Genomic DNA, 26,631 nt, shown 5'->3' with positions numbered 1-26,631 from the left:
CTACCTCTGCTCCTCAAGCCACCTCCTACAACTGGAAGAGAATAAAACGAAATAATTTTGAAGATAATTTAGTGCCTCCCGGAAAAGCCACTGCCTCGCCTTGGCTAAGCAATCGGCTGTAATGGAAAGGATCGGTAGCTGTGAGAGCACCTTGCCCGATGCTCTGACGACTGTAAAACACAGAGAATGAAGAGGAATTGCAGGAGTACAGCCTCAAAATGCTCACATCCCTGAATCTGGAGTTTTACCTTGTCCGAGGTGAGTTGCTATGTAGTCTCACCGGCCTTTCAAAAGATTAGTGAAGGATTTGGTGAGCTGCAGACAAGCAGGAGGATAGGTACTCAGCCAGTTCTGCAGCCACGGACTCCAACACAGACAGGATTTAAGTCTAGGCAAACTCTTTTTCAAAAATCGATTGGTAAAATAAGTCATGAGGGCCCCTACATCTGTTTGGGAGCCTATAAAAGGCTGCAGTCAGCTGGGGGCAAATATGTATATGTACCTGTTCCTAGCTGTAAAGGCCCGTTAGTATCAAGAGCCTTCCCAAAGTCTGTTGTGATCTAGTGAAATTTGCCATCAGACAGTGCCTGACCCAGCACCATTTTTAACTTTACACGAATTTGGCAAGGTATTTCATTCATGTGTTTAAAGCTAAGTATGAACCTGTTTCTTTAAAGCCACTTAGATGCTTAAAGATTAACATGGATTAAGTATCCTGATGACTGTAAAACATGATAGCTTGAGATGTGAAACAAAGACAACATCCAGACAGACTTCCCTTCTCGTTCCATCACCACGCTCCATTTTTGTTAGTTTTTGACTTCGAGACCGGGAAAGCTACTCACACTTGTAGACACACAAAGTAAACAGGGAGCTCAGCAACGCTCTAACGTGTTCTGCACAAGCTCGTAAGAGCACAGCTTCACTTATAACCCATTTTATTTCCTAGGAAAAAACTTTTTTCTCTTTCTGCTCTTACCCCCTTCATCCTCCACCCTTCCCTAAACCTCCTGCATTTAGGAAAGCTTGCCTGAGGGGTCGTAAAAATTCATCTAGTTTTTCCTTTACGTGTTCCAAGAAAACTGTCACCTCTCATAACACTGCCTGTGTCTGACTACAGCAATCACAGAGGTCTGATCTGAGCTGATCTTCATCCAGCTCTCTCTGGTACTAATACCAGAGCAGTCACAGGAGCAGAGGCTGCCCAAGCCTACTCAGAAGTGCAGTCACACAGCAAGGGCACCCGGTGCTCCCACTGTTGCGTTGCTATCAGCGTCTTAGGTAGCTCAGGTATGTTCCCACATGCTTTAGCAACATTTCTGACCACTGAGCAGATACCGTCCGACTGCTTTCCAAGCTTCGAAAGATACAGAAATATTTGTCTTATTAGTCTTTATCAAACTGCTTAGTTAATGCATTTTTTCCAATAGTTTTTCCTCCGTAGGATTTTTCCTTCCAATCCATAACCTCTCCCCAGCTTATCTTAAAGGAATGAGTTATACTTACCATAATCACCTGTATTTATAAGAATGAATTTCATTGTTTTGGACAGGTTCTGGTGGAAATCATTGATTGAAAAATTTCTTGTGACAAAATGTAAATACTGGGAGAGACTACTGTTGCAGAAGAAAAGCCTGATGCTCACATTTTGATGCTCAAATACCTTTGGTTCTGAAACTCTTTATGATAAATAAATAAACTGTATGTTACTAACAGTGAATGAATTTGTAGTTTACTACACACTGTCTTTTCAGTGCTAGTTTACAGCAAACCTGTCACACAAATGCCTTTATCTTTCTGACCAGGTCTGTGTGCAATACTGTCTATTACCACCAGGTGGAGCTACACAGATAATCTCATTTTGCTTTATTTAATTACAGACGGTAGAGTCCAGGTTTTTCTAAAACTCTCTTTTTGAATGGTACCTTAAGACATGCAGCATCAGCCTGGGTCCATAAAACCACTGCCAATCCACAGCAATCCAAGACAGTAAGTTCAATATGTGCAAGACAGTATTTCTTGTATGTGCACAGGGCAATAGAAGGGACCAGGAGAGAGCTCAAGTCCAGAAGGTATCAGCAAAGCCACTGCTCTGAAATACACAGCATGCAAAATGGCTTCAGCAAAGTACTTGGTAATGCCTAAACATATCCTGCAGGTTCCTGCTGCTTCCCCTTTTTTTGTGCCATTTTCTTCATTTATTATAGATTTTTTTCTGCTGAACAACAGTCTAGCTCAGCCTGGCAAGACAACTCCACCTTTGATCATATCATCACGGCACTAAACAGCCTGACACTAACGAAAGTTTTGCAGTCTCAGTACAGCTGAAAATACAAGGCTTTGCCTGTAACTTCTTAGTAATTAACTTTTTTACATAAGGTAAGAACTGGAGATAAAAGATGGGTTCCCTGCTTTTTCTGCTATGCCTTCTTTAGCCCTCGAGTAAACAGGACCTAATTACAGCTGTTAAAATAATGCCACAGTTTCTTAGCTAACATCTATTCCCCGACTCTAAAAAAGCCAATTAATACCCCTAAGGGAAAGGTTTTCCTCACCCCATCCACCACCAAGAACTTCTATACAGTCACAGGGAAATGTAAAACAAATTATTCAAAAGAAAACATTACATAATTTTTAAAATCTCAGGTATCTAAACTGTTTTCAGCTCTTTTCCGTGCTCAATGGAATGTTAGAGATTTTCACAAAGTAACTGTTAATGTGATCAGAGTAGATGTCATCCTGAAGTTTGTAGGTCACAGCATACGAAAACTGACTTGCAAACTTCAGAATATAGAAACTTAGGCTGATTCCCAGAAACTACTGGCATCTTAAGACAAGCAGCTCCTGTCAGTATTCAATGAACAGAAAAATATCTATTAAAGTTCTCCTACAATTATCTTCAGAGTTACGTTTTTTAATATTGCACTTGATACAAATAAGCTGCAAACTTAAAAAGGCAGCCGGCGTTTCTTTCCAACCTTGGCACTTCTCCAGCTGAAAACGACGACTGCAGAATCAAACATCAAACCTCAATCCTCAATCTCTAGCACTTTATTCATAAGTATTTATTCATGTTCTCACTTTACAGCCCTCTCAGGCCGTGTCTATACTGTGAAATAAAAAATGGCCCAGCCATGGATCTGAATACTAGCCCAAGACGGCCCACATCCCTCAACTATTAGCTCATTCCCTGGCTCTGTTCTGAGCTGCTCGTACTGACTCCTGCCAAAACAAACCTGCTCCTAGACGTGCTAGACCTAGGAATTATATTTGGGGCCAGTTAGTGTCGTGGGGTCAGGGGTTAGTCCCTGGTCCTTTTTCATTTAGCAGTACAGATGTAGGCTGAAGGCAGTGCACATAACTCTGATGTCATCAGAAGTAAGGTGAAAAGCATTTATGATCTGGTCTGATCTTGCATATGATAATAAATCTTGTTTTTCTGAGTTGATTTTATGAGATATAGTTAAGAATTAGAAAAGTGAAATAAACTTTTTTTTGTATTCACCTCTGAGGTAGCTCCAGTACATTGATGTGGATCGAGCTCTACACGTTTTCCATAAGCTCCTTTTTTAACCACTTAAAAAATATTCCACACTTCATCTCTAAACTGCCCACATGATTTTTTGACAGATAAACTGTTATTCTACTGCTCTCTTCAGTGGAACGTGCTGTCTATTTTAATGAGTTTGGAAAACAACCCCAAAATACCACACTTTGGTGGAAAAATGCATGACTTTGTTTAGAAAATCGTGCTTAAACCCAAAGATTTTCACTCCTCTCCCCACACAGGACAAAAATTAAAGGAGCTAATAGCAAATGTGCCATATCAGTGTATTGCTCATTCACATACAAAAATCTAACAGCAATTGCTAAATTCACAATTCCATTAAGATTCTTCAAAATACCTATATATGACAAGTGTCTTCTAAAGACAGAATAAAACTTACTGAAATTACTTCTCTATCTTTACCAGCCTTCCTTCAACTGTTGTTATGCAACCGACTAAGTCAAAATACTATCCTACAGCAGAAAATCCTCCACAGTGCTATTCATCTCAACAAAGTCCTCAATGATGGTTGGGCAAGGAAGTCAAACTATTGTAGGAACAAGAATTACAGTGCTGGAAACCTCCAGAAGCATCTTAAAGCCTTTAGACTTTGCAGGCTTAGCTCCCAGGCTGCTCTACAGCGTCAGCGGCAAGACTGTTTCCTTCCACACTAAGCATGATATTCGCTGAATTTGATGCCTTGCGACTGGTTGATTCTAAATCGTCTCCTTTCGTTTTGAGGCAAGTGATATTCATCAGCTCCTGTGTTTGCATCCTGATTGATATCCTGCTACAGAATTCCGGTATCTTTGGGAAATAATAGGAGATTACATGAAAGAATATATAATTTCTCAAGGGTAGGAACTGCCTTCCTGTCTCAATTCTGTGTGTAGATCAATAAAGCCAAACTCCCCCAGTACAACAACTCAAGTAATCCCACTAGCTATGGAGAATATTCTAAAATACTACAGCATAGTTTAACATTTTTTGCAAAAATGGTGTTCATCCTTCTTGCCAGGAAGTCCAGAATTGCACACATTAAGATGGATAACAATTCATAACTCAATAAAGGAAATTCAACAGATTTGACTCTCTTGAAATGGATCTTGGCTCTCAGAAGTTTAGAATATGCAGAACTAAGAGATTTTTTTTTTTAATAATAAGCATTACAATTAAAAGACATCTTGTACTTCCTACCCGTCCCTGATGTTCCAGGCATTCTTACTGGGCTTCCACCAAAATGCAATGTTTGCATTTTTTTAAAGCTACACAAATGTGGCATATACTCTCCTACACAAAAATTTATCTGAAATGCAGACAATGAAATGTATAAAATGTTTATAACACCTGTAATATATCAGCTTTATGTATTATTCACTAGTTACTATTGTTCTTGCTCTGTCCTTACAAAATTCTGCCTCTAGAAGGAAAAAACTCATATCTTAAGCCTACAAACTTCAGACACTTCCTTCAAAAAAAGCAAATAATCCTCTTCTTAAACTAAGTATACAAATAAAGTCTCTGGCAGATTGAGGACTTGTATAACCAACAACTTGCAGCCCTGCACTCCCATTTATTTCTGGAGGAATCCCATCCCCAGAGAAAAGCTGTGCTCACACAACATGCTCTTCCTGCAAAACACACCCATAGGCTTTAGTAAGAATTTGTCTGGGAATGTTTTAAAATGTTTCCCCCTCTACGCTGCTTTTGAAGACAGTCACAGTATATGAAGTCTCTCTGAATGCATCTCTTGTTGGAGGATCCTGGGATAAGCAATGCAGACGGGTGAGAGCAGTAAAATTAAATGGCAAACTGTTCCATGATTTTCAGAACTTGCTGGTTCCCTGATTTTGTTCAGTTTTAGGGGAAGGGAAAACCACATCACCTGACACTGGAATAAACAGGGAACAGCATCTTTTGCTCTCGCAGGCACGTTCTTCCTATAGATGAAAGTCCAGGACACCATGTACCCTAACACAAAGTATGCTCATAACTCTTTGGGTCATTTTTAACAAGTGCAGTTTGATGAGAAATTATAATCTTGGTGTTATGCACAAAAAATTCTATACAATAGCCAATATTATAGTAGACATCAGCAAATAAAGGGCTGGGTTTTTTCTTCTAACAGCCTGGTTTTTAACAGTAGCCTGATAATCTAAAATTTAAAAGGAAAAATGTACCAAAATATTTGAAACTTTTTAAACAATATTTTTCAGTTTAAACATGGAAAATTATAAGTCACCTGAAAATCACTGACCTTCTCTAATTTTTCGAAGTGTTCTCTGAGGAACTTCATAGGTCGGTCTGGCTTTGCTATGCAAAGGTTTACAATGCACTCTTTTAAAATCTGTTGGATGTTGTGCTTCTGAACATAGAGTTCACATCCCTTCAGGCTCTCATCTTCTTCCACATTGCAGGAAGAAGCAGCAGCCATCTTCAGGCTTGTAAACAGAAAACAGACCTAGGTAAGAAAATGGTGCAAGAAAGAGATAAGAGACAGTTCCCAAATCCTTTGTCAGAGAGATCTGAAGGAGCAAAGACATTTTAATATTGCCTGTTGCCTATTCAAGAGCAATCGATTCTGAACATTTTAATGTTCAGGGGTTGTATGTGGAAATGCTGAACTGTGTCATCTTTGTACGAGCAGTAAGTACAAAAAGCATTTTAACTCCTAGACAGCAGTCAACCTTCGGAAATAACAGTGCAATTAATCATACAAGGCCACGAGTTTCAAAGACAGCTATTAAACGACAGTGTAAAGCCTTGCTTTTCTATTCCCTTGGGGACTCTCTCCCTGTCACCAGAAACCCAGTCTTCCGCAACAGAAGGATTTTTGGTAAATTTTAACATCTCCCCCTCTCACAGCGAACGACCCTTCCCGGTCGCGATGGGCAGGAAGGGGCAGAGCTGCCCAAAGGGAAGTTTGGCAATTGGGGGGAAAACAACCCCAAATCTCTCTTTATTTCCCCCAGAGAGCACAGGACCGCTCCATTACAAACCAAAAACCGCGACGGCAGCTTTTATACCGGCCTCCCAGCCGCCCCTGCCCGGGACGCTGGAACCCCGGGGGCGGCAGAGGCCGAGCGGGGCGGCGGGGAGCGGGCCCCGGGACAGGCCCGGGAGGCGGGAGAGCGCCGAGGAGGCTCCCCCGGGCCCGGCCGGGCGTCCCCCGGCGCCCGAGACAGCGCATCCCCCGGGCCCGGGCTGGCGGATCGGCCCTTCCCTGGCCCCCCCCGCCGGGCTCCGCGCCGGGCTGGGCTCGGCCGGCACTGCTGGGGAGCGGGGGACGGAGAGGGCCGGTAAATACCTGGGTGGCTGGAGCCGGCTGAGCGGCGGCGGCTCCTCTCTCCTTCCCCGGCGGTGGAGGCGGAGGAAGCCGCTCCCTTGCCGGTATCCGCACTGCAGCCGCCGCCGCCGCCTCCGCCGCCTCCTCCTCCCCTCGCTGCCCCCCCCGCCCGGGGCCGCGGGGCGCCGCGGGGACCCTCCCCCCTGCACCGGGACAAAGGCTGCGGCCCCGCCGCCGCTCGCCCGCAGGAAGTCCCGCCGCCGTCACTCATCGGCGGGCGCGGCCTTCCCGCCGCCTCCGCGGCAAAGGCGGCACGGGTACGCGCCGCACCGCACGGCCCGAGTGCCCCGCGCCGGCACGCTGAGGACGGGCTGGCCTTGAACGACAGGTCTGGCCACGAAGGACGGTGGCCTGGCCACGAAGGACGGGCTGGCCACGAAGGACGACGGCCTGGCCATGAAGGGTGGGCCTGGCCGCGAAGGACGGGCTGGTGAGTCGAGGCAGGAGCGCGGCAGCCCCGGCGCTCTCTGTGGCACCTGAGGCGCCAGGCCTGTCGCAGCCCACAGCTTGGGGAGGGCAGCTACCTGCTCGGTCGCTTGGGTGTTTAAAGTAAAGCCATCGCACCCGGGAGCACCTCTCTGCAAGGCCCGTGAGGAGTGTGCTCGCAGCGGGGACTCGGCCACGGGCCAGCGCCTTTGCTGGGCCAGGCGCCAGCGCACGCTGTCAGGAATACTCCAAGTGTACGTTAGGATTTCCTCTCTTCCCGGGGAATTCACAGTCGCGGTTCCCACAGAATAAAGGGTGAATAAGGACCCCAAAGGTTCGCAGTCAAGCTAGGAGCAGCATAACCAGAGAATAAACTCCGTGCTGGTAAATACAAGGCTATGTTAAAAGGATAATTGGAGTTAGTTCTGTAGTTTATTGCACTTTAAGTATGATTAGTCGAGAAAAAGACCCTGGCGACACTTTGGGTTTGATGTGTGCTGATTGCACAGTCACCAGAATAGCACACAAAGCGTTACGTTGTGTAAAGCACATGTAAGTACAATATGAACACAACATATATACACATTAACTAATACAAATGAAGACTAAATATTACATAACGCTGTTACAGAAACCGGTGACTTACTGCCACTGCAGTATTGATACCTCCAGAGAAAAAACAGAAGGGAAAAGTGATGCAAATAACGTGTCACATGTGAAAGGTTCCACACAGTAACACCCTCATCCCCAGCACGCGGGCTGCGCTGTGGCGTCCGCACGGAGGCTCCGGCCGGGTCGCTCTGCCTTTCCCCTCAGTCCTTTCCACCATCTACGGCCACCCGTGGGTTTCTCTCAGGTCTGCGTCTCTTTTTCCCCCGCGTGATACGAATAACGGGTCCCTCACCTGCTGGTGGCTATCGTACCTGCTGAAACCACCGCCCTGCCTCCTCGCTGCTCTGCTGTGGGGCCTGGGACGTCCCCGCAGAGCGGCGTGTCCCCCCCTCGCCGGGGCTATCCCCCCCCGCCGGGGCTGTCCCCTCCCGCGCTGCCAGTGCCCGCCACACGCGGGGCCAATAGAGCTGGGCACAGCTCCGCCTCGCCGCAAAGCGCTCGCCCGCCGTCGTAAAAGCCTCGCGCGTCCTTAGCAACGCCGCCGCACTTCCGTGGCGACGGCGGAGCATGGCGGCGGCCGGGGCGGCTGAGGTGGCGCAGGCCTTGAGCCGGCCTCTGAGCTGCCTGCAGGAGCCCGACTGCGGCCGGGCGGCGCGGCTGCGGGCGCTGGAGGCCATCCGGGCCGAGGTGCAGGAGCGGCCGCTCTCGGGCGCCGTGGTGCAGGAGGTTTTCGGGGCGCAGCTGGTGCGGCCGCTGGCGCGCTGCCTGGCGGGGGACGCGGCGGAGCGGTGCCGGGAGCTCGCCCTCCAGCTCCTCTGCCACGGGCTCAGCCACGGCGACCGACCCGGCGAGGCGCTGCCCGTCCTCCTGCCGGCCCTGGCCCAGCGCCTCTGCCCGCCGCAGGGCTTTGAGCCCAGCGAGGAGTTGCGCCTCGGCCTCGTCCAGCTCCTGAGCCTCCTGCTGCAGCGCTGCGGGGCCTCCGTGGCCCCCTACCTCAGCGACGTTATCCGCATCCTCCAGGCCACCCTCCTCGACCACTATGCCGAGGTCAGGCGTGAAAGTTGCAGGTGCGCCGTGGCCTGCGCCCAGGCCATGCCAGGTGGGGCCTAGGGATGGGCAAAGGGGGGGGAGCGGTGGGCTGATGTGAGCCTGCAGTCTCCTGGGGGGACAGGGGCTGGGGTAGGGACTGGTAGGGGGTTACAGGGATGCAACCAGGAGAGAGGAAGAGAGATGAGAAGTTGCACACACCCTCACAGGTGTACTTTGCAGGCCTTGGAGGACCTGTTGGAGAAGAACCGTGCCAGGGATGGATGCTGAGCCGTTACAACGTGTGGGTAATTGTGGGAGGAGGGGGTTAGGAGAGTGCATGTGAGCTAGCGTTCAGCACTAATACAGTATAAAGTTAAATTTCCACGCTACATAAATGCAGCGACATTAATCAGGCTGCTGTTCATAGTCTTACAGAAATCATGTTGCTCGAGATCTGTCACCCACATAGAGGAAGGCGTGCTTGAAGTTTCTGTCTCTCTGCCCTAACAGAGCACTTCCATATGCAGTCAGAATCTCTGATAAAACCCTTAATGCAAACGATTTCGCACCAGCACTACAGAGTTCGTGTTGATGTAATTCAGGCTACTGGAGCAGTGATACAGTTTGGAAATGGAAAGTCAGTGGATGATGTTCTGTCTCATCTGGCCCAGAGATTATTTGATGAGATTCCCAAGGTGTGCCTTTCTTCTTTTCTTTTTTTTTTTTTCCCCTGGATTTGTTTTAAATCTGTTTCAGGATGGGTTTTTTGGTGTTTCCCTCACCTGCCCCCCCCCAAATTTTCAGCTTTCATTCATTCAGTTGAGATATGTAAATATGTCACATACAGGCTTTGTCAACTGTAAGCTATCCAAAACCAAGGCTGGTGACCTATTCAGCTGCTGTCTAATTCTGCAGGCTGTTGAAGTTTGTAGGCACCTTTTTATTCTAATGGGTGCCTTCAATTCTGTCTTAAATTCTTCTGTCAGATCTCTCTGGGACTTGATTCTATGGCCTTTTCAGATGCTTAACAAACACAGTATTGGTCCCTTCATAAGATGCAATTGAGGCAGCAATTTTAAAATGTGCAAATTAATCGTAACTAAAATATTTTACTTATTGAATGAGTGTATTCACATTATTTAACTTAGGCTTCCTTTATAGTGAATTGAGAAAATTGTCTTCTGGAGATGTGCTTGGAAAGCTTCAAATTCCAGAGAAATGTACATTTCGTACGTTCTCGGAGAGATATTAACCATGAGAATTTAAAGTTTTCTGAGTTAGGTCTGTATCTTGTCTTCCTGTTGGAGATGTGCTTTTATGCAACAAATAGTCTAAGACTAACTAAGCCAGAGTGAGAACACAAGAGGGAGCGTGATACCTTGCATGTTACTTAAGATGCCTGCTGCAAGTGAGGAAATCCTGGGTTGTTGTAATTTCTTCTGAGACTATTGATGCACTTTACCAAGTCTTATATATGGAAAGCAAATATTATTTTTTAATTTTTCTGGCATTTTCCTGACATATTTGAAATAGTCTTTTTGTATCCATGTAGGTTCGGCACGCTGTAACAACTGTCATTGGAGAATGGTTGTTGCACCTACGAGATAGATATTCGTATTTTCACAAGCTGATCCCTTTGTTACTTGGCAGCTTTACTGATGAAATTCCTGAGAATACGTAAGCAGAACACTTTTTTTGTCTTTTCTTCTGGCCCCCCACCCCACCCAATAGTTGTTGTACATGGAAATGTTTCTGTGTTCACAGATGTATTGCTTGGAGGAAAAAAAAAAAGCACTTTTGTTTGTTTTTTCTTAAACCCAAACCCATAGCATTATCTTCAGTAACTTTTGTTATATTGTCCTTTTATGCTATAGTCAAGTAAGTATGAGAGAGACGAAGACAGAGAGGTAGACAGAGACAGAATTATCCTTTGGAAGAGGTGATCTCTGTCCACTGAGTACAAAAGAAGCATAAACTCTCAACTTAATGTGCCTAGGTTAAATGGCAGGAATGCTTCCCATCCTTCCAGCTGAATTTTAGAAGTCAGATTTTCCAGAAGTCTCATTTTAAAATGTTTGGGGGGAGGGGCATGATGGTATAAAACTCTTATTTTATGTCTAGGAAACTGGCTTGGACTTACTGGGAAAAGATAGGCTTGCAGTGGGAGAAAGAGAATGAAGAAGATCTGAAGGATAAGATGGATTTTAGTGTTTCACCATCTCATTATCCCCAAGGAGGTAAGTGGTGCACTGAAAGTGCTTTTTACTATCTGAATAATCCCCGAGAGCTGCAGTGCAGCAATGACAGCAGAGCAGGATGTGTAATATTCATTACAAGATGTAATAATAGTTAATGTGTAGGGGTAGCATATGTATATAAATATAATATATAGCATATATGTATATAAAATTATTTAAATTATATTAAATTTAAATTTTAAAAAATGTTTGTTCAGTAACTACATTCATTTTTTCCATTAATCCCAAAATGCATTTTGGAGAAAGAGTAAATGAAAATGCCTGTGCTGAAAAAGAGGTAAAGCAGTGGTGCAGAAGCAGCAGAAAGTTCTACCTTAGCCAGCAGCCAGGTGGAGAATGGGCAGAGAGATGTCCGGAAGTGAAGGCAGGGTGAAAGAACCTGTGAGCTGAGTCCTTGAATAATGAGAACTAGACATAGCATTAATGATCCACAGAATTGGCGTGGAAGAAAAGTTTGCAGTGAAATGATTTCAGACTGCTTTGTGAGACACTGGGATGCTAACTAAAATCTGCGAGCATACATGAAGAACATGGGAACAGAAACAATAATTTCCTTTACTATACACAGAAAAACAAGATATGCAGCACAGGTAGATTACTTTTTAGTACCGTATGATTTATAGGTAGCTTTAAAACGTTATGTTTGCAGTAGCTTGAAACTTGTTTTGTGTCTCAGGTTCATAAAGTTAATGTTTAAAAATATGCATATGGGTGTTGGTGAGAGAGAGGGTTTAAATGGGTCGTTTGTTGATTTCTATGCTCATATTTAACAGAACAAAAACTCTTTTGGTGTGAAAGAACAGGTTCATGCTTGACTTGTGCCTACGTGACAATCACATCACAGAATACCCAGCAGCAAAATCCTTTCCATGACAGTGGGTTCCGGAGTCCTTTCTTCTTTGAAATTACACCTTCCCCCCCCTTCCCCCCCCCCCCCAAGTTGTTTTACTCAGTAATGCTTGAATAAAAGGGGAAGCACTTCATAATGGTGACTGGTTTGACAGAACTATTTAGCTTTGAAGACAGGCAAGTTAATCTGTTATCCTTTCCAATTTTTTTCTTTTTTCCTTATTTTATATATAATATTACCTCAGGGGTTTGTAAATAGTAAAGAATGCTTTTATTTCCACTAGTGATGGCAGAAACATATTTCTTTTTTTGACAGTCAGAGAATTTTTTAACATACGTAAACTGATGAAGTTGAGTGTCTAAACTCCAGTCACTTATTTTGCAATGACCATGATATAAATGTATGATATATGTATATCATACATTATGATATGTATATCATAAAAGGCTTCATTTATATTGCTAATACTGTTATCTTGTTCAGTTTTCTCTAGGTGTGTGTTGGGTTTTGTGTGTGTACACTAGTTTGGTTTGGTTTTTTTTTTAAGAAAGGGACATCTATCAATTACTTCATAATTAAATGATATGTACTTTCTGAAATAATCTTCTTAGCACAATAAATATGCTTCACGAATTTGGGCAACATTCCAGCCCTGCGTTTAATTGACTTTTCATGCATCTTGTTTGGTAGAATGATGCAGTTAAGGCTTGAATGTGACATATGTACACACACACATATATGTGTATATATACATAACTAAAGAATATTTTAAAGAAATGACGTGATAATTTCAGACATGAGTCCCAAGTTAATGGTGACTTTAAGATATAATTTCCTGCTGCTTATCTTTGCTTCCAAATTGTATGTCTTATTAACAGTCAGGCTTTATGTGACAAAACAGAAGAAAAATGAGAGGAAAGGATGATTGGCTACTTAACCTTACAGATACGAAACTTTATCAGAGAGACTAGTACACCTTAGTTTCAAGTAACAATTTGTGGTGTCCTACCACAGACTGTATATGGATGAGTTGTTATTATGTATGTCCTTTCCCTCTGTTTCCCCTCCACAAACTTTTATTTTTATTAATATGATAATGATGTATTTTAACACTTTATTGCCATTTCTTCTGACTTATTTAATGTACTGGCATATCTTTTTACAACTGTGAGTTTATAGTACATTTTACTTAACTGTCTTTGTCCAACTGTCAAGCTAATGGACCTGACATAGGAGCCCCCCTGTGCTTTGATCTCACGATGACAGATATTGCAGGTCAGAGGAAGAGTAGAGTTAGACCTCATACCTGGTGTCATCCAACCAACTGAATAGCTTTCCGTTGAGCAACAGCAGTCATTGCCTTAGGATACAGGTGCAGACAGTTTATAGCAGGGAAGTCTTTGACAGGAGTAGCTACAGGGATAAATGCCTGCATTTGAACATCTGAAATGAAGGAACTGCCGATAAAGAACGGTCCAAATTCTTTAAACAAAATTCTGCCTCGGGTCGAATAGGATGCCAGTCTGTATTTGCTGTCTCAAGTTGATTTCTTTATTTGACCTTTTGCTATTCATTGTCAGTTTTCATAATCCAGAATGTTATCCTCCATTGACAAAAGAAGCAGTAATTCATGTCCTGATGCTTGAATTTTATTTTTCTTTTCCTACTCTAGGTATTTCATAGGCATTTCTATAAACCTTTTGTATTCTTCAGAGCGTTTACTTTAGTCTGTTTTCCTTTTAGCATTTGTAGTTACATGGGCCAATGCGGGAAAATATTCTGAGACAACTCAGTCATTTCCTTTCTGAGCATTTACAGGACAACTCTGTACCAGAAATAGAAAATGCACTTGCATATTCAATGTTTTTTGACACCTCATAATGAATAATGTTTCTTTCTTAAAACAGTATGTGAACATTGTGAGTGGCAATTATAAAATGGTAGTTCTCAGAGAACAACTTTTCAGATTTGGTTTGTATAAGCATGTACAGTGTAAAGGGAAAAAAAAAATTTGGCTGTGGAGAAAGACACTGAAGTTTATTGCCGTTCTTTGGAAAGCACTGTCATAGCTTTACGTGTAAAGTACAGAAATGGAGGTTTGATAGTTGCTTATGATATTGGTCAAGTTGCTTCTCTGAGTCTCAGTGATTTATAAATGAGCTAAGATGTAAATTTGATGATTACCAAGACAGGACAGTAAGCATTTGTTGGGGAAGGTAAGTTTATTAGTTCTCTAGAAGTCTGCATCCTTTATTGAGGTAGGGAATATGTATTTGTAACACTTCGGGGTTTTCTTTAAAAACAAAAGATAACAACAAAACCCACTTTCCACAAAGTCATTACAAATTAAATTCAATCTAAAAAAAAAATAAATTTCCCCCCCAACTCCTGTGTAATCTTTCATATCATTTTAAAATGTGTTATTTAATATAAAAATCGGACAGAGATTGAAGAGGCACATTAGTGAGCTGCTTTTCCTGAAAAGGCCTTAGAAAAGAGATCATATAATAGCTGTGATTTTTTAAATACTATCAGTTTGGTTGGCCTGATCTATTACACAGCACTTGTACAAGTCATAGTACCCTTTCTACTTTTAATTTGTAGATACACTTTTAACCTTTTCCTTTAGAGGACACAATTGACATTGTCTGTTTTATTGCAGTTCCTGTCCCCTGTACTATTTGTGACTTCTACCTTTCTCTCCGCCTCCAAATTATATTTAACTCAGTGATACCATAATGTTTGCATGCAAAAGTCTTTCTTCTGTTTTATCTCTGTGTGTTTCAGTTTATTTTTTGAATAGGATTTGTGTTGCTATAAAAATTGGAAAACACAGCTTAATAATTTCCTTTTAAAGTGGGTAATGTCCCATATTCATTTAAGTTCTCTTTCTCTTCCCTCTCTGTAAACATTTTAAAACACGTAATCTAAATCACCATCTGGTAATAAATACATAAATTTTCAGAGCTGTGTGGAGTTTAAATTCTGCAATATTTGTTAAAGAAATGCAACTTGTGCAGGTAAATTCCACAGCAGCATTTGGAATATTTTGTTCCATGCTGAAGCAGACACCCATAGGTCTTACCTTGAAACCTTTAAACTTTTCTAAGGATTAATGTGCGTTGACTTTTCCTTTGATATTTCTTTCTCTTTTTGTTTTGTGTTTGTTCGTTTGTTTTCTTCTAGTGACTCGACCAGGACTGGGTTGTCGGGAACTTGTGTCAAGAAACCTCTCCAAAATTCTTCCGGGTCTCTGTCATGATATAACAGACTGGGTTGAAAGCACAAGAATAAAAGCATCCCAGCTTCTGTATACATTATTGTTACATGCAGAGGATCACATAACTCAACACATGGAGTTACTGCTTAGAACTTTGTACCAAGCATGCTTGGACGAAGAAAGCGATGTGGTTAAAAATGTAAGTTTAATCTGTTAAATTATCTGTTGTACACTGAATAAAGACACTATCCTTTATAGTCCTGAGTCCGTCTTCTGAGGGTTGACCTTACCTTAGGTCACTGGAAATTGCCCATGACTGAAGGATCGGGCTCAGGTTTTCATGGATGTTAAAAACCTTAAAAAAGTAAGTATCCTTACTTACTTCCTATGTTAAAATAAATGTATTCTTCTATTACTGGTATGAAGACCAATAGTAAAGTTATTTAAATACCATTTAGTTTATATGCCAACCCCATGAAGCATTGATAATGATCTCTCTAAAATCATAAGCAGTGGATTAAAGTATAAAAGCCTTGGGGCAACAAATTCAATTTAAAAAAATGTGCAGGTCATGCCCTTTCAAGTTAATTTCACTTATCTCCCCCTGTTGTGTAATCCAACCAGATATTGAGGTATGTTTATTCCATGTGATGCCCATATTCAGTGTTTGAATAGTTGATTTAATGCTTGTAAAATGCCTTTTTTTTTTTTTTTGTGAGGAGTAATTGGTATCATTTTTTCTAACCGTTGATGCTCTCAACACTTTGATCAACAATAAATCAATAAAACAGACATAGTTGAAGACATTAGATAAATTAAAGCAGAGAATAGACAGGTGATACAAATGTTTTTACAATTTTAAGATAAAATCTTCTGTTCATATTTCTACACAAGGAAGAAAACATATGTAGAACAAAAAAAAAATCCACGTAACTTATGTTAAAGCTACAAATTTTATTGCTTTGGGAAATTGGAAGAATGTGTTCTGCTTGCTGGACGCAAGTCGTCCGATCAATGTCAGAAAAGTAGATTTCCTAAATCAGGCTTTTCTTTAGGTTCCTGCTATCAGTTGAGCTATATAGACCATGAAATCAATTTCTGAAATCATCCTTTTTCTTCTCATTTTTTTTTCCCTGCAATTTCTTGTTGGCTTTAGTCTTTCTTAGTACTAATTGTTGTCTCTCTCCCTTAATTTTTCCTCAATTGTTCCTCCCCTTCCCCCAATTCTTACTGTGTTATCCCCTTCTAGCTACTCCACCCCTTGCATCTCCCCTTTCAGAACCAGCATCTGACCTTTAACCATATTGCCTTACAGTGAGACTGAGCTAGTAAATTAAGCCATTCACACACTGATCAATAGTAGAGAGAAGTAAACCTGGAATATTGTCAGAAGTCATCTTGTTTCAAAACAGGGTATACGGGCCTTAGGAAATCAATGCCCCAGGATGGAAGAAAGAGGTGTGCCACTGTGGGTATGCAGCTTTTCAAGCTCCTTAGTGCTTGTATAAAATAGATAAGAAAACTTAAATAATTAGAATAATAAACCCATATAGGCCTGCTGTTCTGGTCAAATTTCCTATCTAGTGCTTGTTGCTATAAATATAAATTTGAAAGTATGTGTTCAAGCAGCATATAGTTTTCTCTTGCCTTTTTTTGACCATACTTGTCTCTTTCTTAGAATTCCACCACTAATCTTCTGACAGGTGCTTCCAAGAGATTTATTCCCAATTAGGAGATGGTTCCTGTATTTAATTTTACTCTTCCTTGTGCCAAAATTTAAGATTCAGCAACTTTTGTTTGTGAATGTTTTTTATCTCCTTAGTGATGCTGCTGCCCAGGGTACTGTGATTATCTCCTCTATCGTTTGTCACTGTAGAACCCATTTCAGAGCAGCTACCACCTTGGGAAATGTGCATGTCTTTCTCCAGCCTAATAATACCAAGTGAGATGTATAAGAGTAAAAGCCCAGATGGTCTCTTTTTTCTTTTTTTTCTTTTTTTTTTTTCTTTTCCCCCTGTTAAAATGGGTAGATAAATTAATCCGTACAAATGTGTCAATTTGTATTTTTTGAACTGTTTATTCTGTATAAATATTCTGTATAAATATTCTGTATAAATTTTGAACTGTATATTCTGAACTGTATAGTCCTTTTCCAGTTTTCAGAGCACTAAAAGTCTTTTTTTTTTTTTCTCTATGGCAAATATGGAGGAGGACAGGGTTCACATCTACATAGAGTATGTTATAACTGGTTTGAGTCTTCACCCTTATGAAAAGAAACAGCTATATATAGTGTAGATTTAAACTATAGAGTTCATGGCTACATGCTACCATTGAGAGTAAAAAAACTAGGATGATTTACGTATTAATTAGGTGCAATTAAAAATCCATGGCTAAATCACTAGACTAAAAATTATATACAAAGGGAAATAAGCTTTCATGTTTGGGGAAATGAGCCAACCATTAAATAAAGGGGTTAGGAAGAAATGTTCCTGTTGCACAGATAATGGTGCAGTGGTTGACTACAATCAGGTGCATGAATAAAAATATAAATACTGGGCATCAGTCAGGGCGTAAGCTCTGGTGTGATGGTATTTCACGTGGAATACAACATACCGATATGTCTGAAGGGCAGAGATGGGATCAAAGGGCGTGAGTATCGTGGGGAATACGTAGTAATTTAAGCCTTTTCAGTTAAAGAAGTAAGAGATTGAAAGCAGTGGGCAGTTCCCCCATGGCAGTGCTTCCACACTAAACCAGATCTGTAATGTCAGTGACAAAATATAGTACAATAACAAAAAAATTCCTCTTTCAGGGTTTTATTGTTGTTGCTTTTAATAGACGGGTGGTGGGTGCATTAAGAGCATGCCTCAGAACAGCATTTGGAGGACAAAATGCTAAACCACTAAATCTGTAACATCTGGTTATTCTAAACTAGAGGCTTTATTACACTGAAGGTTGTACATTTCTGTGCATTACTTTCTCATGGAAGTTCGTCCGATGCTGAGGAGAGTGCTTGCATGCCTTATTATGTGCTTGCTGAACACATGTCAAGAAAATTTCTTCATGCATATAATCATTACTGAGTGAGTGGAAAAGGCCTACAAGGCAACTGCTGAAGCATTTAAAATAACAGCTGGAATCATAAAAAGAAAAAGCCTATGATATGTTGAATGGTCTTTGTGTTTTCAGGAAAATCCTCAAGTTATTCCTGTTCTTTTTTCAGTGTGTGAAAGCAGCAGAATTGATTGGAACGTTTGTCAGCCCTAAGGTGTCTTTGAGATTAATCACATCAGCCTTTGGGAAGACACCTAAGCCATCTTGTATAATGGTTCTAACTGCAGTGATTCGAGGTAGCCCAAAAGAAATCTTACAGCCTCATTTGACCGATCTCGGCAACACACTGTCACAAGCTGGAGTTTGTCAACGATCTGAAGAGGTAAGGCTAACTGGAAAATACACAGCAGACCAAAGTTTTAGACCAGTGATTCTCTCAACTTATTTTTTCCCTTGTTCTCCCTAAATGCTCCCGTTCCTATCCCTCCCTTGCACACCTACCCCACCCTATCTCAGGATATAGTTGTGGACGTGTGTCTGAGACAAAACAGGAGCTTCCCTGTCCTCCCTGGGACATGTTGTGGTCTCCTGGTCAAATTTGCTATTCCCAAAAACTTGCTAGCAGTCCATTCTCTCAGCAGATGTGGGTTCAAGTTTGAGAACTGCTGTAAAAGGCTTCAGATAGTGGGAAGAAAATGAAAAGGCATGACAGGGAGAGAAGAAGCTGTTTAGTAGGTACTGTAGTAAGAGAGGACTACCTTGGCTGATCCAGAGGCAGAATTTAACTCATGTTTTGAAATGCCTTGTGTTCACAATCCAAACAAGATCATATATTTCGATCCTCATCAGTAAAAATGACAAAAAACTTTTCACAGTCCATTGTAATTGGCATGTCAGGTTTCCCAAGAAAGATTCCTTCTTAATATCATCTTCTTATTTTTGTTTTGTGTTATTATTGTTCTCCATTTCAAAAGAAAGGTACCAGTACTCTTAACGTGTACATTTAGGAGCATGCTTTGTAAACTGTTAGGCCTGGTTGCTTCGCTTTAAGTGAGAATCTAGGAGGAACACCTTTATAAATTAGATATTTGCTCCCAAGTGTACCCTTAACTAATGGCTGAGCCTGAAGACCATTTTCATTTTAGCATTTGAAGAATATTCATTAATTGCTATATAAGGAGGTGAGAGATTCTCTTCAATGTGGAATGGAGATTTTTAACTTCTAGGATTTTTTTTTTTTTCCCCCCTTCAATTGCTCAGATGTGGAAATAGATCTGTTACAGATGTGCAAGAAGAATCCCTACAATTTCCCCCACAAATGAAATCCCAGCTTTCATTCCACCAAAAGTTTGTTAGGCCTCTGCTCTTTAGATGACCAAAAAAGGGCCAGTGCTGTGCCATCAGAAAACTCTGACTTCATGTCAGATGCAGACTTAACTTTAAAACAGTTATTCATGTGTGTAGACTGAATCTAGCATAATTGTCTTCTTGAGCCAATGTAAGATGTTCGTTTGAAGTTCTTCCCTCATTAGGTTTCTTCCCTAATGGAATATGTAGCAGTGATGCGGGAATTAACCTTAATCTCCATGAAGCCTGTAATGATTAGGAACTCATATAACTGGAAGCACTATAAACTGATTGTTCAAATAACAATTCCCTGAAGTATATCTGCAAAATTGCTATGAGGTCTTAAGCTTACCACTTCCATTTGGCGTTACATACAGTAGACACATCCATCTGCAGCTGAAGTGTTTGGTGGAATTGTTCTAGCCTTTGGTCTTGGAAAACAACCTCTCTCTATTTTAACAGCGAACGCTGCATAGACACTGTTTGGCTAAGGATTGACCATGTCCATGAGATAAATAACATTTATAGCTAACCTATTCCTAGACTTGATTTATTTTTTGGAAGTAAATTTGTAACAATGGCCCCTTCTGTTTGTTGAATGTAATCTGACAGCTTCATGGAATATCTGATGCACTTTATCATAGAAGTTATTGCAAACTAACTGACAACAATATTGACTTCAACTGCTATCAGTTGAATCAAGATAACATGCATTATATTGCATCAAATGAGATAAATTGGCTGAGGTAAAAGCAGGCACTCAGGTTTTCTTGGTTTATGTATTTAACCATTATTGTTCCATTCAAAATAGTCAAACATGGAATAATATTTGAAAGTTGTAACAAATATGTTATTAATTAACAAATTGCACTTCAGAATGAGAAAGTACCATCGGTAAGCATTCCAAAATGCTTTGATGTTTTTATTCCCAGTGGAGCAATTGTGTGATTAAGAGCAGGGTCATTTATTTTGTTAACAGGGCAAGGTAAATACGAACAAACAGTGTGGGAGGAAGATTATGTTGTATTGTATAAAAAGTAGAATGTAGGTAATCAAAAGAACTAACATCAAATTATCAATATGTTACCAATTTAGGGGATTATACAGTGCTCAGATTTTATTATTGTCGTTTCCCATATCTCTCCCTTAAAGACAATGTTATATTTTATAACAAAACATAATAAATTTATGCTTTTATTAAAAAATAGGTCTTTTATATGGAACAGTTGCTTTATTGTGTACAAGCACTGATTGAAGTATGCCAGGAAGACTGCAAAGAAATTAGCTTGCAGCTAATGAAAGTTTTGGTGACAATAATGGCAATACCATGTTCTCAGCACCTTAAAGAAAAGGTAAACTATGAGCTGGTTTAATATTTTGTTGTGTTTCTGATTTTTACTATTGATAAGACACTTTGTCTAAACAGAGCCATAATTATTTGTCTTGCTGTTAGGTTTAAACCACAGAAATCCTTAACTAAGAGCTCATCCACAAAGATTGGGAGCATTTGAAAAGATTTGGTGTTGCATGACCTTGACTGTACCCTCTGTCTGTCTCCTCATCTTTTTCTATAGCTGAAATTACTTTGGGTTTAGTCCATTTAAAACAAGTAAAGGCAACTTCTCCAGAAGAGTAAATCATTAACATCTTATTTGTAAGAGCTAAGACCTTGTACAATACTACTAGTTTTGTTTGGGGATTGCTTATTTTTCATCTGTGTGTGAGTATAGCAATCTATTTCAAAAATTATATAGAAATATAATAATTAAACATTTAGATATACATATGACTTCAAATTCATCAGGTTCACTCTGTTAGAATGAAAGAAGCATGAGGGAATACTTGGACTGTGTTTAGTCATAAAACTGTTCTGCAAAGATCTATCCCTATGGCACTGTTCTGGTGGTTAGTTAGTATTTAGAAGTCACAGCGAAGGCTGAAAGATCTATGAATGTTATAATTTGTAAGTCAAAATACTGATTTTTCTGCCATGCCAGATCACAGTTCATAGTTCTTAGGTGCTACATCTATTTCAAGACAACAGTTTGAAGATCTCAGTTTAATGTTGAATCCTGCAAATCCACAGGACTGTAATTAAGATTAGCAGCAACAGAGACTAGGGTCTTATAGGTTATTTCTTCTACGGAACTGGAAGACAGGGTAGTGCTAGGGTTAGGGTGGGACTAAAGTTGAGGTTAAAGTCTAGGGCAACAGTCGTACCAGAAGAGCTGAATGTACTGTTGCATCTTGCAAACACTGTAAGACTAGAACATACACTGATGTTTCTAAGGCAAATATTAGCTCCTACATAAGTGTGGTCTGCAGAAATCTGGTTAATATCTGAGTTTGGCTGACATAACAGGAAAGGATATTACTCAGGTAAGAAACTTAGGAGTTGGCCTTATTGGTACATCTTGTAAGGCTTGTTCACTGGCTGTGGGCTGTACCAGTGGGGAGTAATGGCTCGTGGCTAGTCCAAGGTTGTGCATCTCTCACTGTACATGCTGTATATGATTAATACCAGAATTAAGTTTAGAGTTGGGTTTACAATTTGGGACAGCAGAGCCTGGAGAATTATGTTTCTTCATAACTTTGCTTGAAGGGCCCATAGAGTTAGAATATGTGCTGGTTCTGAGAAGTGCCCTAGAATTAAGTTTTATTTTGTGGCCAAAAACACCCAGTATGGGTCTGTAGGCTATAGTTACAACTAGATTTTTTTTTTTTTTTTTTTTTTGAAGTGTGTTTAGATTAGGTTTCAGAATAGATGGCTTGAAGTACATTACTGGAGCATGGGAAGCTCACAGTTGGATGAGGGCTGCCATTGGCCTAGCAGAACACTTTACTTGGGTGGATATTAATCACCGGGCCATGGTTTAGGTAAAGTTTTGGGACAGGAGGTGTTCAAGAGTTTATGCTTGTCACTGGATTCTGCAAAGCCTTGGGCATGCTCTTGGTGCTGGTTGAACTGTTGATGCTTACTTTTTAGGTGGATATAAGTCACTGGATTATTGTTAATGTTAGGTTATACACAGGAGCACACAAGTGGCCAGGAAAAAACTCAAATTTATTTTCAGACTACTAAAGAACAATTCATCTATAGATCAAGAGCACTGCTAGCCTTAAAGTGATAGTTTCATAATCAATTTTTTTATCTTTAGACAAAGATCAGACTGATTTTACAGTAGTTGACCTTTTTACCTCCCCACCAGAACCAAAAGTTTAAGTGTTGCAGGAATGCTTTAAAATCAAGGACACCTCTAGATGCCCTGATTATAGATGAGCTTTTTTGGCTAAACATTATCTCACCCCTTTATTTCTCTCTTCCTCTTTCTTCCCCAAGCTAAATATCAAATAAATCAGCAAGACATCCTCATGTAGTACAATTGTGACCTACCCAAGTTGTCTTTTTTCAAATGTGCGCCTTAAATGCGATGGCTATTCTACTTCCTTTTCTCTTGCTCCCAGGCACGGTATTCCAAAGGCCTGCATAGCGTCAGTATTTATGGCCCCATAGCTGACAGGCTGCCTCCAAGAAGGCGTATGCTTAGAAAACTATTCTGAAAGAAGTAAAATAGAACAAAGCTTGAAACAAGTATTGAAAAGACTTTGCAGGTCACAGAGGTACGGCATGAAGATCTGTCTCATGGAGAGCCAGTGCGAGGGTGGGGATGGGGGGGGGGCTTGTTTTGGGTTTTTTTTAAACAAACAATCTGTCCAAGTAAGCCTTGGACAGATGGATCTGGTATGTTTTGCAGTATCTTCTCTGTTTAGCCCTACAGTGGTCTATAAAGTCAGCAATGTTCTTTTAAAACCTTACAAATTCATACTCCTACAAAGAAAGCAGTTTCATGGAGATAAATCCTGATTTTCATATACAGAAAAGTTAATCTCCCAAGATTATTAAAGGTTAAGATGTTCCTGCAGTTACAGATGCTTTTTAAAGTTGACAGTACTTTGGATGAGAATCCTTTTTCTCATTAGCCTTTCTTTCAGCTAGACAGAAAATCTGGCAACGGGATTACGTAATTGCAATATTTCAAATTTGTCACAAAGACAAATATGGCTTGAATTTTTAAATTTTTTTCCCCACTTACTGACTGTTCTAAAACTTCAAAGTGAGCTGTACAACTTGCAGAAGGCAAGAAGTCCCTGTTAAAATAGCTTAAGACCATATAGAGCAGATGTATTACAGCTAGCTTTACAAGTATAAACTTGTTGTTTGGAAAAGAAGTCTGTATTCAGGATCAAAAGGTTTTGAGTATAAACAAATTATTAAAAAATTTGCATTCTAGAACTTCAATTTAGGCTTTACTAATATGGGACAGAAGATCACAGAGATAGCAGATGTGACTGAGACAACTGATGTGACCTGATTGTGAACGCTCACAGTCTTGCTTGATTTTTGGCCCCTTTGCTTTGTGTTCATTAGTGTTTCTGGTTGCTTAGGGCTAAGGAAAAAGTTCAAGACCACCAACTCAGCACTTCAGCATCATGATGAGGAGTATGGTTTACAGCCCCAAATAGACTGAAGCCATATCAGTTGTTGGAGTCTGTTAAGCATGTATTGAGCTTATCAGTGATTTAACTGGTGACCTAAAGATAAGATTTTGTTTCATTACAAGTGGCCTGTGCTATCTTGGCTCTTCTTTCGGCACACATTGATTATTAGCATGAAAATGATGTATCATTAAACTTGTTACCTTTCAAATATAGGAAAGAAAGTCACCTTTGCTGTTTTGTTTTTGTTTGGTTTTTTTTTTTTAAACTGTGAGACACTTCTTAATGAGAAGATATGCATCAGTCTATTGGCATATTTATTCTCTTTTTTTTTTTAATTGCACTCTTGAAACTACTTAGAGTTTATTTTAAATCACATGTGAACAATGTGTTATTTTGTATCTCTTTTTCAATGGAAAAAACATCGTGCAGATTGTAGTGGGATTAATAGTGGGGAGCAGTTTCTGTCTTGACACATTCTCTCATGTAAAATGTTCAAATTAATTTACAGATAAATTAATATTTTACATATCAGTTATTCTGAGTTGTTTTGGCTGGCTGGCAGAATGCTTCCAGAAAGGAGAAATCTATTGTGCTTGAGGCAGGCAAACCTGCTTTAAGAGTAACCTTTGTCCGTAGCAAATCCTGATTCTCCCCCCCCCCGAAATCTCATTTATTTTCTCCACATCTGGTACTTCCATAGTAACATCTTTGTCTGGCAAGTGATTAGTCTGTAAAATTCTAAAGGTCCTAGACATGTTTCAGCTAACTTCTGCGGTTGAATTCAGCTTAAAAATATTAAAAATATGACTACAATTTGTAGTTCGACTGAACCACTTAGAGTCAAATGATGTCACTCATAGTGCTGCACTACATCTTTCGCTGCTAGAACTGGCCATGCTGACGACATATGTTATTTCTCAGTGGGGTTTCTAACAGTGTCTTGCTCCCCATTCTTGATTCACTGTCCACTGAAATCACTAAGACTATAGACGCTGCTTCCAGCATGCTTTTAATCTCTTCCTTAGAGAAGTTTTATACCTCTGGTAGGAGTCTTCAGGAATTGTAAAAGCAAATTTTCCTTTGCTTTAAATACGCCTGCTACAAGTGATTAAGAAAATCTATGTGCTTCCTTGCCAAGCATGATCATGTCTGGAATTAATTTAGTAGTTCTTTTTACATGTTTTATTTGTACATGTTTTATTTGCCTGGCTCATGGAATAGTCTAAATGTAAATATGAAGAAGGTATTTCAAATGTAACAGTGAATTTTGGTACTTCGAAGCAACAAGTTGAGAATTTCAAAATGAACCTGCCTAGCTACTGTAGAGAGAGAGCATCTTGCATAATTAAAATTGGGGGGGGGGAGGAAGGGGGAGAGGGGAAATACCATGTCTTCTCTGAGCTGCAACGGTCTGCTAGATAGGATTGTGAGAAATTCCCTCTATGTTAATGTTTTAAAGCATTTTTAAATTAAGGAGAAAAATCACTACGTCTTTAAAACTACTAAGAGCTTTTTTATGATGTGGTTAGTTTTTGGATAGGTTTTCACATGGATTAGAGATTCTTTCATTTTGCTGTTATGTTGCTGTGTTCCTCATGATTTCATTTTGAAATCAGGACATGTTTCACTTTAAATAAAAGTTAATGGATGTAGTATAGGCAGACATTAAATATCAATCTTGATTGTCCAAGTAGAAACTATGGAAATCTTCTTGCGTCCCTTCTGTTCTTACAGTATAATTATGAGTTTTAAAAGTTTTTTCTTTTTTTTAACATTGTTTCAGTTAAGATAAAGTATCCTGTCTTTGTTTTAACAGGTAGAGGAAACAATGTCTTCCTTAGCTGAAGTGCAGCAATTGGATAGTTTTTTTTATCTCTACAAACAGCATATAATTCAGCTTATGGAATGGGTTTCAGTATCATGTGATTGTTGGACATGCTATTCTCCAGAAATATTACAGTTAGATGTCATCGCAACTCATTCAGGTATGACTTATTTAGTAGTTATAAAAAAAATAAAGTAATAATCTCTGTAGCCTGCAGACACATTGTGTTTTATAATGAATAGTGTAATATTCAGAAACTTCACAAGAATATGATGGAAAGCAAAACCAAAAATGTTGAAGCAGCTCAAATTCCAAAAGTCTCCTTGGCTGCAAAGAGCATAGTAAAAGCACTTATGTAAAAGTACGCTTTCAGGTAAATGAAATAGGTAAGGATTATGGGGAGACGAACTGATGTAGCTTATGTGTCCAAAAATTTATCTATTATTCCCTCTATTTTCTATTATCTAATTTTCCCTCTATTCACTAGTTTTATAAAAGATACTATCTTTCTGTACAAACACTTCCTTACTTATGTTCTTCAACACATTGCTGTGTATAGAAGCACTTTGGCATATGTTTCACCTAGCTTCAGATCTGCACAGTGAACGTTTCTCTGA

At 40.3% G+C, this 26,631-nt stretch overlaps 2 protein-coding genes across 2 annotated transcripts in view; one reads left to right on the top strand and one right to left on the bottom strand.

Annotated features, from left to right (window-relative positions):
- PRKAR1B (protein kinase cAMP-dependent type I regulatory subunit beta) overlaps positions 1 to 6,876 on the bottom strand; it is a 101,279-nt gene extending 94,403 nt beyond the window's left edge. Inside the window, exons 1-2 of the mRNA XM_050906039.1 lie at positions 6,855 to 6,876; positions 5,805 to 6,008 (exon numbers count right to left, since the gene is read on the bottom strand). Coding sequence (XP_050761996.1) covers positions 5,805 to 5,981 — 177 coding nt within the window. The 5' untranslated portion in view covers positions 5,982 to 6,008; positions 6,855 to 6,876. The remainder of the gene's footprint in view (positions 1 to 5,804; positions 6,009 to 6,854) is intronic.
- Positions 6,877 to 8,498: 1,622 nt separating this feature from the next.
- The window catches only part of DNAAF5 (dynein axonemal assembly factor 5), a 31,175-nt gene continuing 13,042 nt past the window's right edge, over positions 8,499 to 26,631 (top strand). Inside the window, exons 1-8 of the mRNA XM_050906286.1 lie at positions 8,499 to 9,030; positions 9,471 to 9,655; positions 10,513 to 10,637; positions 11,082 to 11,197; positions 15,255 to 15,487; positions 18,512 to 18,724; positions 20,898 to 21,041; positions 26,006 to 26,174. Of these exons, the coding sequence (XP_050762243.1) occupies positions 8,499 to 9,030; positions 9,471 to 9,655; positions 10,513 to 10,637; positions 11,082 to 11,197; positions 15,255 to 15,487; positions 18,512 to 18,724; positions 20,898 to 21,041; positions 26,006 to 26,174 (1,717 nt within the window). The remainder of the gene's footprint in view (positions 9,031 to 9,470; positions 9,656 to 10,512; positions 10,638 to 11,081; positions 11,198 to 15,254; positions 15,488 to 18,511; positions 18,725 to 20,897; positions 21,042 to 26,005; positions 26,175 to 26,631) is intronic.

The sequence above is a fragment of the Gymnogyps californianus genome, chromosome 15 (assembly GCF_018139145.2).
Source record: "Gymnogyps californianus isolate 813 chromosome 15, ASM1813914v2, whole genome shotgun sequence".
NCBI lineage: Eukaryota > Metazoa > Chordata > Aves > Accipitriformes > Cathartidae > Gymnogyps > Gymnogyps californianus.
This window is presented reverse-complemented; position numbering and strand designations above follow the sequence as displayed.